Raw genomic sequence first — 11,401 nt, forward strand, 5'->3', positions numbered from 1 at the left:
AAAATAGCAAAAACCAGAACATGAAGACACTATAATGAAATGACCATAAGCAAAAGTATAAGCAGGAGGGTGGAGACATCAGGATAGAAAATGCTATTAAAACTTGATCCACACAAAAGAATTCCGAAGTAGGGAATAAAGTCACCACCACCAAGATAAAAATATTATAAAAACTCATCACAAGGCAACTAATAAACCTCTCTATGCATTATACAACATTACAAAGCAAGTAAATGAATGTTTCAGCAATTAAAAATATTTTCACCTGGCACCTAAAACTTAACAGGCTAGATGCCTGAGAAACTACTGTGGGGTGGGCACTGCACCACTGAAAGGCCTATCTCTGGCTGACACCTGCCTTACTTCAAAAGGGGAGGGCACAAAAGTCAAAGGCCTCCAATGCCAATCCCAGGTTGAATATTTTATGAGCTGCCTTAAATCAGGTCATTGGCCCGTCTTGTTCAGTTCTGTTAATGGTGCCAGTGGATCTTAAGGTCCTGGCAGGCAATGTCTTTTCCAATACCTTTTGCCTGAGAACTTCTTAACTTCCAGGGACTGGACCTGTGCCCTGCTACTGAGCTGTGACACCCTTCACCCAATAGATAGTGATGCATACAGAAGACTATGTAAGAAAACACATGTGCAAAAGTAAGTCACTTTATAATCCTTGAGAAAAAGTTAACTTTTTTCAAGTGTTCACAAATACTACTCCATTAATAAGCCAATTACAATTCAAGATGTAAGGAGTTCATGAATCACTAATTAAGTAAGAACAAGACGGAGTAAGAGCTGTGTACTTATGGTATAAAACTGAAAAGACCTCAAATATATTCATGGAGTTGTCCTCCTTAGGATTAGAAGAACTAAATGGAGGAGGAGGAGAAGAAGAGGAGGAGGAGAAGGAGTTTGGATTTATACCCCACCTTTCTCTCCTGTAAGGGGACTCAATGTGGCTTACAAGCTCCTTTCCTTTCCTCTCCCCACAACAGACACTTTGTGAGATCGGTGGGGCTGAGAGAGTTCTGAAGAATCATGACTAGCCCAAGGTCACCCAGCAGGAATGCAGGAATGTGGAAACACATCTGGTCCACCAGATAAGCTTCTGCTTAGTACTAGTACCGATCCTAACAGTTCCTTTTACTGTACCCTTCCTGAAAAGCCCTTACCAGAATATTCCATGTGGTTTTTTTTTCTGGAGAAACTTTGCTCAAACTCGCCAATTTCTTTCTTCCACCTGAGCTGGTGTCAAATAAAGTCAAAAAGTCTTCATGCTGTTCCACGCTGCTGAGAAGCAAAAAGAATTAATCAAGATTTACGGAGGACCGCATTTCTTGGACAGTTTCCAGGAAGCATCTGTTCAAACTATAGTGCAAGACAGTAGAACCCATTCATCCCACAGACTAGGCTGAGGTTTCCAGAGCACGGAGGAAGGCCTCAGGAATATTTCCGGTAAGGGCCCCGAAAGAGAATCGTGAACCAAACAGGCTCTGAAAGATTCAAGGCACTAATGCAGGTTTCCCGGCTTTTCAGGAAAAAAATGATGTAAGACTCACTTGAAGGCACCATTCACTTGCTGATTAACCTGAGTTGTGCTGTTGGATCTTCGTAAATTGTTCATAGCTCTAGAGGAGCCACACCCTGCATCTTCCTAATTGACAGAAGAGAACAATAAGATACAGAACTGGTTACCAAATAGACCTTATTCAAAACAGTGATAGGCCACATTCAACACAGCATACCAAGATTTTATTGTTTAAATATTATTGTTTGCCGCTCTGAGCCTCTCGGGGAAGGGCGGGGTATAAATACAAATATAAATAAATACATAAAATAAAAGTTAAATGCTATTCTTAAATCAAAAATATTTATGAGGGAAAAAACAAAACTACATAAAGTACACAGGAAAACAAGCCTTCCACCTACACCCACCCCCTGCAAATACTCACTAAGATATTCCGCTTTGGCTTGTTCTCTGTGATGACGGAAATGGAGCGAGCAATGTGCTTGCCTGGAGAGGCACTGCTTGGACGTTGGAGCACTTGCATAGGTAGACCTGTAAGGCTAAGATCAACGCCATTCGAACTCGTACGCTGAAAGGAGGAACTGCTGCCACGGCCACTCTTCATGATGAGTTGGAAGGCAAGAAGCTGTAGAGACATCGGGGAAAGAGATACAATGAATAACACAGTAAGTGATTCTAGTGTATTGTATATTCCTCAACTCTGAAGAAACTTTAGCATAGTTCTGGGGCCACCACTAGATTCATAAGGATTCTAACTTATTGAAATCTAGTCTTTGTGGTTCAAAAAAAAATCATGAAAAGAAGACGAAAGGAAGATATCCACTAACGTTTCCCTGAGATCATGAGGCCCAAAAAGATGCAGAGAATAGGGCCCAGCAATCTTTTCATTTTTCATCCTTTACCTAATTATTCACCTGGCCCTTGGGTGGATTGAAAGATGCAGAGAATAGGGCCAGGGACAGACAAGAATAATAGTAATACAAGCCCACGGGATACTATCTCAGGTTTGAAGAAAAATGTGAAAACAAAAAACCACAGGGTTTACCCCTCTCAAGAGTGGGATGTTGTCTACATTTGCACAGGCAACATGCACTTCACTTGAGTAGGAAGGGGAGGAGGGCCAGCAGCCAGCTGCTGCTCAGTCCATGCAACTGGACCAAGCTGGGGTAGCAGGTCAATCAGGCGCTGCCACCAATGATAACCCTTCCACCGCTGCTTCTCCACTGCAAGTTGGCAGAAGGCAATAAAGGAGAAGCCACTGCTGCTTCTGCCTGACAAGTAGGAGCAGCGATAGCTGCTGCCAATCCCTTCTCCTGAGGCAACAGCACAGCAGATGGGCAGTAGAGGACTAGGATCTGCCCCCCGCCCCTTCATCTCCCCACTTCAGAGGGGAGGGGAAGCAGAGCAGGATCCCTCACCCCACCCACCACATCAACCAGACAGGCAAGGATAGTAGCGATGGTGCTGCAGCAGGGAGGCTGGTTAGTGAGTGATCAGTTGGGGTCCTCCTGCCTCTGCAGGTCCCCCTTGGGAAGCTTTGGGTGAGTGGGGGGGAAAGGGGATAACTGTAGCCACCATCGCATTTGCCAGGCAGGCAGATGCTCTTTGTATGAATGGAGACAAATGGGTGGTCTAGAAAGGGGGAGGGACAAAAAAATGGAACCTCCCCCTATGAATCTCACTGGTCTCTGCTTGTAACATGCTATTCTTGTCCATGGAATCCATCCCCTTGTTGGACCATGAATATCCCACAATTCCTATCTCTTTCTTGCTGCTCTACTATTGATTAATGTTATATTTGATCAAAATACTGAGTTAACATGATAGTACTATCTCAAATAGGTCATTGCGTGTAGTTTACTGATGTTCACTAGAGTTCACTGCAATAAATAACATTGGATTCATTAACAAATCAAATCACATTTCCATAATGTAATCTGTATCTGTTTTTTATGTTTAAGGTTATGATTTTTAACTTGCTGTTAAGTATCAGGGTATGTTAGCTATCCCTGTGCATCTTGTAGACTATAAAAGAGAAATTTGAAAACTGACTCTCCAAAAGAGTTCAATAGTTGACCATCGTGAAGGCATGATGACTTGGAAGCTAAAGCTGGGCAAATTCCATTTAAAAATAAGGATGTTTTGTTTTTACTGTAGGAAAGCTTGCATCTAACTTTTTGAAGGAACTAAGATGGAGGCACTAGCACTTGCTGACTCCATGATAGTTATTTTTGATACATGGAATGAAGTCAGAAGACCTTGGTGAAAGATTTCATTGTCAGAAAAGGCTACAATACGAACATGACTCAACTTTCTAGATTCTTGATTAGTCTAATCAAAGAGGAACCATTCTACAGGTCAGTGTTCTTTCCTTAGGTTGGGCCCAGAAAATGCTTCCCACATTTCTTGCTTTATGATAAAGAGGTGCCAGGGAATAGGGGTAACATCCGTGGGGAATATCCATCCCTGGCCTCCACTGATATCACAGACAACAACCAACAGATGTTTGTTGACCCACAACCACATTCCATACAACAAGCTCAACTGCAGCAGATACATTTGTGGGAGAGAAAAAATGACATTTGCAAGTGATTTGCTTTAATAATATAAGTAGTTCAAAACAGCAGTTCTTTCAAAGCAGAAGCATTTGCTGGGTGAATGTCATCTGGATTATGTGCAACAAATTAGTAACAGCTGTTGTTACCATATATGGTACAGGGAAATGTACGTCTGTGTGAATGTGCTCCATTTTCCAACTTAAATCCAAACTCTTGTCCACTCTCACTGTTGTGCCAAGGAAGCTGTTGTTTTACATTCTACCTCCTTCCTTAAAAATGCACCCAGTCTTGGCTGTGAGGCATGCAAGCAATAAAGATACATACCAACAAAGTTCCAAACCCCTTATGAATTTGGAGAAATGCTGAGAATCTGGGAATGGCAAAATCAGAGACAGTTTATTGAGGGAAATAATTAGGCAACTCAAGCAGTCATGAGACTAGGGATCATACAACAGAATGCCCAGAAACACACATGTTAAGAGGCAAATATTCTAAAAGGCCAAAAACACTCTGTGAAATGTGTTTCATTCATGAAGGGTGAGGCAAGAGGCCAAAAAGGGAAGAGGAGAGGGTGAAACTGGGGCTTATAATTACCCAACTCCTGTTGATTCCAAACAGAGGTCTAAACCAAAGTGGAGTCTAGGCATTCAGGAAGCAAACAAGCAAAAAGTTACATCCACACAGGGGAAAGCAGAAAAGAAACACGCGATGGGGTATTTGGGGAAGATGGAGTCCTAGGCAGGTCTACCACCCTTTGCCAGGATTCTGGCTCCATTTGGGGACAGAAACTGGCTCCAGCTATAGAGCAGGAGTTTGAAACAGAAGATTCTTTACAGGCTTGGAGAGCAGGGAAGAGGCCAGGTGAGTCAACCGACTGGCTGAAGTGAGCAGCTCTGGGTCTCAGAAATACTTCCAAATAAGGAAAATAGGCGAAGACTCCAGGAGGTGTGCTGAGGCAGTTTTGGTTACATCACTGAGCAGAAGTTTAGGCAGAAAAGTCCAACAAACCAAATTAGACCTTTGTAGGAAATGCAGATATGGAATTGGGTATTGTGCTAGGACTGCAGACCCTTAGTACTAAACATATTTTGATTAATTCCAAGGAGGCCTTGATCAACACCTGGAGGACTAGTTGCAAGAAAATATTTGTTTTTCCTCTGCAGCTGCTATGGTTCAGTGAACATCATGAGAATAAAGTTTGGTCCCACTTCTTCAGTGAGTCATTACCAGACACCTCTGTTTCTCAGTCCCTTGTGACTGGAAGAAATAAGCTGCCCCCATCAGGATGGAGGGAAAAAGAGAAAGGCCAACAAAAATGAATTCTAGAGTTATTTCAATAGCCCTCCCTCCCCATCCTTAGCTGGGCTCAGGGCAGCTAACATATACCGTGTTTCCCCGAAAATAAGACATTGTCTTTTATTAATTTTTGCTCCCAAAGATGCGGTATGTCTTATTTTCAGGGGATGTCTTATTTTTCCGCTCCACAGTTGCATGCTCTGGTGTTCTGTTCTACAGGCATGCTTCCAAACAAAAACTTTGCTACATCTTGCTTTCGGGGGATGCTTTATATTTAGCACTTCAGCAAAACCTCTACTATGTCTTATTTTCAGGGGATGTCTTATTTTTGGGGAAACAGGGCATGTTAAGTAATTACTTAAAAATACTTAGTACAAACAATTTAAAACATACCATTTTAAAAAAACTGATTGTGATTTAAACCTACGTAAATCATTTGCCCATGTAAGTCCCGGCTACTCAATTTCACAGCTCTTATTTGGGTATAGGAGGAGAGTAAATATTGGGGCCGACAGATTTCACACAATTTTATCTCGGCTTCAATTGTATGCCTGATGGAATAGTTCAGTTCTGCAAGTTCTGCGGAATGTTGCAATATCCCACAGAGCTTGAACATCAGAAGGCAGTGCATTTCACCATATAGGAGTTAAGTCGTAACAGCCCTGGCTCTGGGGGGAGCCAGCCTTTTCTTTGGGGCCAAGGATCACCAGAAGATTGTTTTCAGAGGACTGGAGAGTCGTCCATGGGCAGTATGGGGAGATGTAGTCCCACAGGTATGATGGTCCCAGACTGCTTAAGGCCTTATAGGTAGTACCGAAACCTTGAAAACAATCTGGAATTCAAGTGGCAACCAGTGCAGGCAGTAGGTTCTTTTCTCAGAAGAACATATAAGAAGAACACATGAAGAAGAAGAGTTTGGATTCATACCAAGCCTCTAAGAAGTCTCAAGCTGGCTTACAAACTCCTTTTTCCCTTCCTCTCCCCACAACAGACATCTTGTGAGGTAGGTGGGGCTGAGAGAGTTCCCAAGAACTGTGACTAGCCCAAAGTCACCCAGCAGGATTCTTATACAGGAGAAGGAAAACAAATTCAGTTCACCAGATAAAAGTCATGTGGAAGAGTGGGGAATCAAGCCCGGTTTTCCAGATAAGAATCCATCGGTCTTAACCACTACACCACAGTGTAGATGGTAGCACTCTGCACTTCTTGTAAAAACGCCCCCACATTTATACAAAGAAAACACATGGACATTTGTGTGACATTTTCTTTTTTAAACTAAAAAAAGTAACAGAGACTGTGATTGGAACAGCAATGGGAAAGAGCCATTTAACCCTTTTTACTCAAACAAAAATTGCCCATACTCAGATAGGAAGGCGTGTGTCTTTTTCTCTCCAGGGAGAAAAGAACAATCATCCTGAATAGACAGTTAAGTAACCTTTTCTTGACAATCCTCCATTGAAACTGGAAGCCCTCTAGAGGTGCAGCACAATTAATACAGACACGTTACAAAACTATTCACACATCTCAAACACATCCTCTAACTTGACCCTGATCCTTTCATCTTCTCATGCTGAACAGGTTTTACAAGAATATTCCCCTTATGGTTCAACTGAACTAGCATGATGGGCTGCACTGCCCCCTCCTCCAACTTTTTCCATTTGACAACTACAGAATGCCAGAAAAACCCACGTGACAAAAGGATATAGAAGGTCCACGCTTTCGCAAAAGAATACAGCACATGGGACCACAAGGCTAAACTCTGTGTGCTCTTCCATATTATATAGTTTAGCTAAATTATACAGTTTAGGTACAACACAAAATCATAGAGTTGGAAGGGGCCATACAGGCCGTTTAGTCCAATCCCCTGCTCAATGCAGGATCAGCCTAGACTTGAGCATCCCTGACAAGTGTTTGCCCAGCTGCTACTTGATGACCTGCAATGAGGGGGAGGTGGGTGAGACCAGCAACTAGGCAGCACGTAGCTGGTTTATCAGACAAAAATACAGTTAGTACTACACATCTATAGACTCCTCAGTTAAGACAAAATGAAAACTGTGAACTACAGACTGAGCTTGCTAGGTTTTAGGGTCACTTCCCAGAACAAGGAAAATGAAAAGCCACGTATAAATTTCCTCACATATATAACAACATCATGTTTTTCACTTACTGAACATAATTTTGTGCTGTTAAAATTACCGTCAGTGAGGTCCAAGTACCTGGGGGAACGATTACATCAGGGCGCAGCCTACTGAATTCATATTACCGTGGTAGGATTTATTTATGTCATTCCAAAAATAAAATACATTTTTCATGACTCATGAGACAGTTCAAGGGATCCATCTTACATTCTACCAGGCCCAGTTAAATTATGCTGAGGCTCGAATCCCCATAATGTTGGTACCATCACTGCTGACTTTTAAAGCTGAGGTTTCTGACATAGCCTCACCTAGAAGAAGCCATCTTCTTGACATATAAGCTTTTCATACAAAATGAGGGATCGATGAGGGGCTGTTTCAAGCACATCGTATCAACCCCACAGACACTGTGATGTGACAAATGACCATGGAAACCCTAATCTGAGCACATGCTAATAATCTCGGAGGATAAAAAAAATGTACCCGCAAAATGAGCTTCTCCTTAAACTTCTCTGTTTATAGACCGTTCAAAAAATCTGCAGGCATTTCATTGCACACAATATTCATAACTGCAGATTCTTTTTCTTCTTTATAGTAATTTCTGTCTTTTGAGCCTCTTTACCTGAAGTTTGAGCATCTTTGGGAGGAGTGCTGGCCTGCTACTGGAGTACAAGAATGACTAGTAATTAAGATCCAAAGGAGTTTCTCACAGCAGTCAAATCTAATTTCTGGTACCACACTGACCTTGTAGCAAGTGCAGTGATCACATTTTAGTGATTTCACTCATTTATGCATTATGCTTATAGAGATACTTCCTACTTAGGAGTGAAATCATTGTGATATACCAGTGAATATGTTGTATGCTTACTGAAGAAGAAATTGGCCTGAGCCTGACTTCAGTATAAATGTAATAAAATAAAATAAAAATAAACAGAAAGTGTCGCAAAAGCACACAAAGAGGTTGGACTCCAGTCCCTTGTTAGTTGTGCAGATGATTCTACAACCTCAGAAGCAAGTTTTTCCCCCTTCAGCTTTGAATATATGAACACACGAAGCATCCTAAGATCATTGGTCTATCAAACGCATACTAGCAATACTAGAAATAGTTTTCTAGCATCTTAGGCTGAAATAGTTCATATTACCTATGGCATGCTGGAGGCTGAAAATGGTACCTCTGCATGGCAAGCAGATGCCCAATCACTAAGCTATGGACCCTCTCCAACATATATTATCAATAGAGATGTTGAGAACAGATGCCCCTTATGAGCATTCACATATTTCAAAAACAGAGGCTATTCAAAAAGTCACATAAAAACAGGCATAATTAGGAAACCACACACTCCTAAGTAAATGCATCTACAAAATGACATCATGCATCAGGCTAAACACAGAAGCATAACAGTAATATCCACACAAGTCCTGTAGCAAGTAAATGGGAAGCAAGTCCACAGGCGATACCAGACAAAAATGAAAGCAGCTCTTACCTGTCTTGAGTTTCCTGCAGCACTGGACTAGAGTTGCTTATTACAGCAAAATTCTCCACCTTAGAAAAGAAAGGAAACAGCACCTAAGGACTCTCCCGATTTCAAGGTAGCAGTTATAACCATCTTAGTTATATAAGCATCTTGAGCCCCCCCCCCCCTTCCTATCTTAAGGAACAACTTTTTGTGGCTTCACAAGACCTGAACTGATATGTAGCATTAGGCATGGATTTATGGAATGAGACTACACCAACATGCAGCAGCTTGAAAACGCTACTCAGAGGATAGAAAAGGAAGTGAGGTTTATCATCTGCATTACAAATCGGGCGATCGTTAGTGCTCTTCTCGATTCCCCACGTACCTGAAACAGGTATCCAAGGTGAGAACCTTCCTCTTTTTTTCCTCCCCCTCTAGAAGGCGTCCAGACGATGATAGGACTCTTTCCCTTTAAGGTGCAGCTGAGGCCTAACCTTGGATGGGGGGAGCCTTTCTGCCTACCCCAGATTCACGTCCAAACAGGGGCCGGCAGCGCGACTGCACCCCACTTTCTACACCCAGCTTTGTTATCAGTGGCCTGGCCCTGCTCTGAGGGTCATTCTCCTCTTTACCTCAAGAGCAACCCCCCTACTCCTCGGGCAAAGGCATGATGGGAAATTCCCGCCCCCAAATCCCCTGCTGCTGCTGCTGCATCAGCGCCTGCTGGCAGAGACAAGGAAGGAGGTGGGCAGAGAAAGCTTCTAGCAACCAGCCGCCGCTACCACGACACAGAGGCAACCTAACCCAGTGGGGACTTGCAGTCCCATCCTCTGCCACTGTATTGGCTGGATTGCGAAGCGATCAGCTTCCTAGCGGCTAATTTCTCCGTCTTTCTGGAGCTGGGGCTAGGTTGACAGCGCAACTAACAAGAGGCCAGACATTTGCAAAGCGGAGCGGGAGAATTTGGAAGACGGTGCACTTGTGTTTATTATTACTTAAGTGAAAAAATTGTGATTGGCATCAGGGAGGGCTATAGTGCCTTTTCACTCTCAAGGAATAATTGTTTGCAAAGGACAATATGGCTCATGGGAAGACTTTGATACCATTTTAAAATCATTCTTTAAAGTTTAGACGTTTTAAATTACAGTACAGCAGGGGGGGAAAGTATTTTTGCAATAAAGTATTTTGCAATATTGTATTTTACCATACAAATAAAGTATTTTACAATACAGTATTTTACAATATTTACAAATTAAAGTTTAGATAATTTGTGAGATTTTAATTCAGAATATAACAGCAATTTGTCTTTAATGTGGATTGAAAATAAATGGTGCTGTTGAAAGATGAAATGTCTATAGATTTTGTTACCTTTGTAGGATTAAAAACAAGGGCGTAGTAAAGAAATAAGTTGTAATTGCAATAAGACAGACTTTTGGAACTTTTATGATGTATTATGCAGTTGTGAAATATTGCTAAAGTGCATCCACACATCAATGGACATTTTACCAAGTTTTAATACTATTCCTTTGGAAAAAGTTAAAGGTCCTGAAAGACCGGGGGTGGGTGGGTGTGTGTGTCAGCTTGAATTTACAGGAATAAATATTATTTTCATTTTGCCACCTTTTAATACTTTTATTGTTTTTTATTTTATTACTGCAATTCTGAATAAAGACAATGTGTTATATTTTCTTTACAAAGGTTTGTATTTTTTAATTTGTTGCCAAACACCTAATTTTATTGTCAAAGGCATTAACAACTGGAATCAACTGACTGTTGAGGGTTTTCTGGAATGTGTGGCCATTCTCACACAGCTCGGAAAACCCACAACATATCCAATCCCCCCCCTCAGTTATGTTAATTTACCAGAATTTTCCTTTTATTAACAGAATTTTCATTATTTATATCCTAAATTTTCCCTCAATTACCCAATTTTTTTCTTTCTACCTCCTAATTTTTTCCGTGAAAAATTGTTTTTTCTTTTTTTGAAAACAGTGAGTGAGAAATTTTAGATCCTTGTGTAACCCCATTTTCTTCCACTAAGGCCAGTTGAGGGAAGAAATTATGAGACCTGAGTTTGTCAATGGAAGGATGCAGGTGTGACAAAAAGAAAGCATGTCTCCAGCCCACAGGCCTCGACTTCCTAAAGGAAAAAATTCAGGCCTCGACTTCCTAAAGGAAAAAATTCAAACCCAACTTACAGACCATCCAATCACTTATATCCAAACTTAATCACTTACAAGTAAAACTTAAAATAGAACTAGGGTTTAATTCAACAAAGAGAGATGGGAAATCAAAGCAGGATACACTCATCCCAAACAGACTTAGACAAAACAGCACAGAACACAAGTGGTGATTCGAGTCTTTCAGTGTCTTTCTGAGGCTTTCTGGAAGTCTCTCGCATTCTGTGTGCTGTGGCTGGATGGCTCTGTGGTG

At 41.6% G+C, this 11,401-nt stretch overlaps 1 protein-coding gene across 9 annotated transcripts in view; it reads right to left on the minus strand.

Moving 5' to 3' along the window:
- Positions 1–9,648, minus strand: part of CEP131 (centrosomal protein 131) — a 40,299-nt gene extending 30,651 nt beyond the window's left edge. For 4 of the 9 annotated variants that reach the window (XM_048489991.1, XM_048489987.1, XM_048489993.1 and 1 more), the window contains exons 1-5: positions 9,354–9,647; positions 8,996–9,054; positions 1,947–2,147; positions 1,554–1,648; positions 1,167–1,284 (exon numbers count right to left, since the gene is read on the minus strand). In XM_048489991.1, the coding sequence (XP_048345948.1) occupies positions 1,167–1,284; positions 1,554–1,648; positions 1,947–2,126 (393 nt within the window). In that variant the 5' untranslated portion in view covers positions 2,127–2,147; positions 8,996–9,054; positions 9,354–9,647. Of the gene's footprint in view, positions 1–1,166; positions 1,285–1,553; positions 1,649–1,946; positions 2,148–8,995; positions 9,055–9,353 lie in introns of all 9 variants that reach the window. The other 5 variants (XM_048489989.1, XM_048489986.1, XM_048489992.1 and 2 more) reach the window with 3 other exon arrangements.
- Positions 9,649–11,401: the final 1,753 nt, after the last annotated feature.

This window comes from Sphaerodactylus townsendi, linkage group LG03, assembly GCF_021028975.2.
Source record: "Sphaerodactylus townsendi isolate TG3544 linkage group LG03, MPM_Stown_v2.3, whole genome shotgun sequence".
Classification (NCBI taxonomy): Eukaryota; Metazoa; Chordata; class Lepidosauria; order Squamata; family Sphaerodactylidae; genus Sphaerodactylus; species Sphaerodactylus townsendi.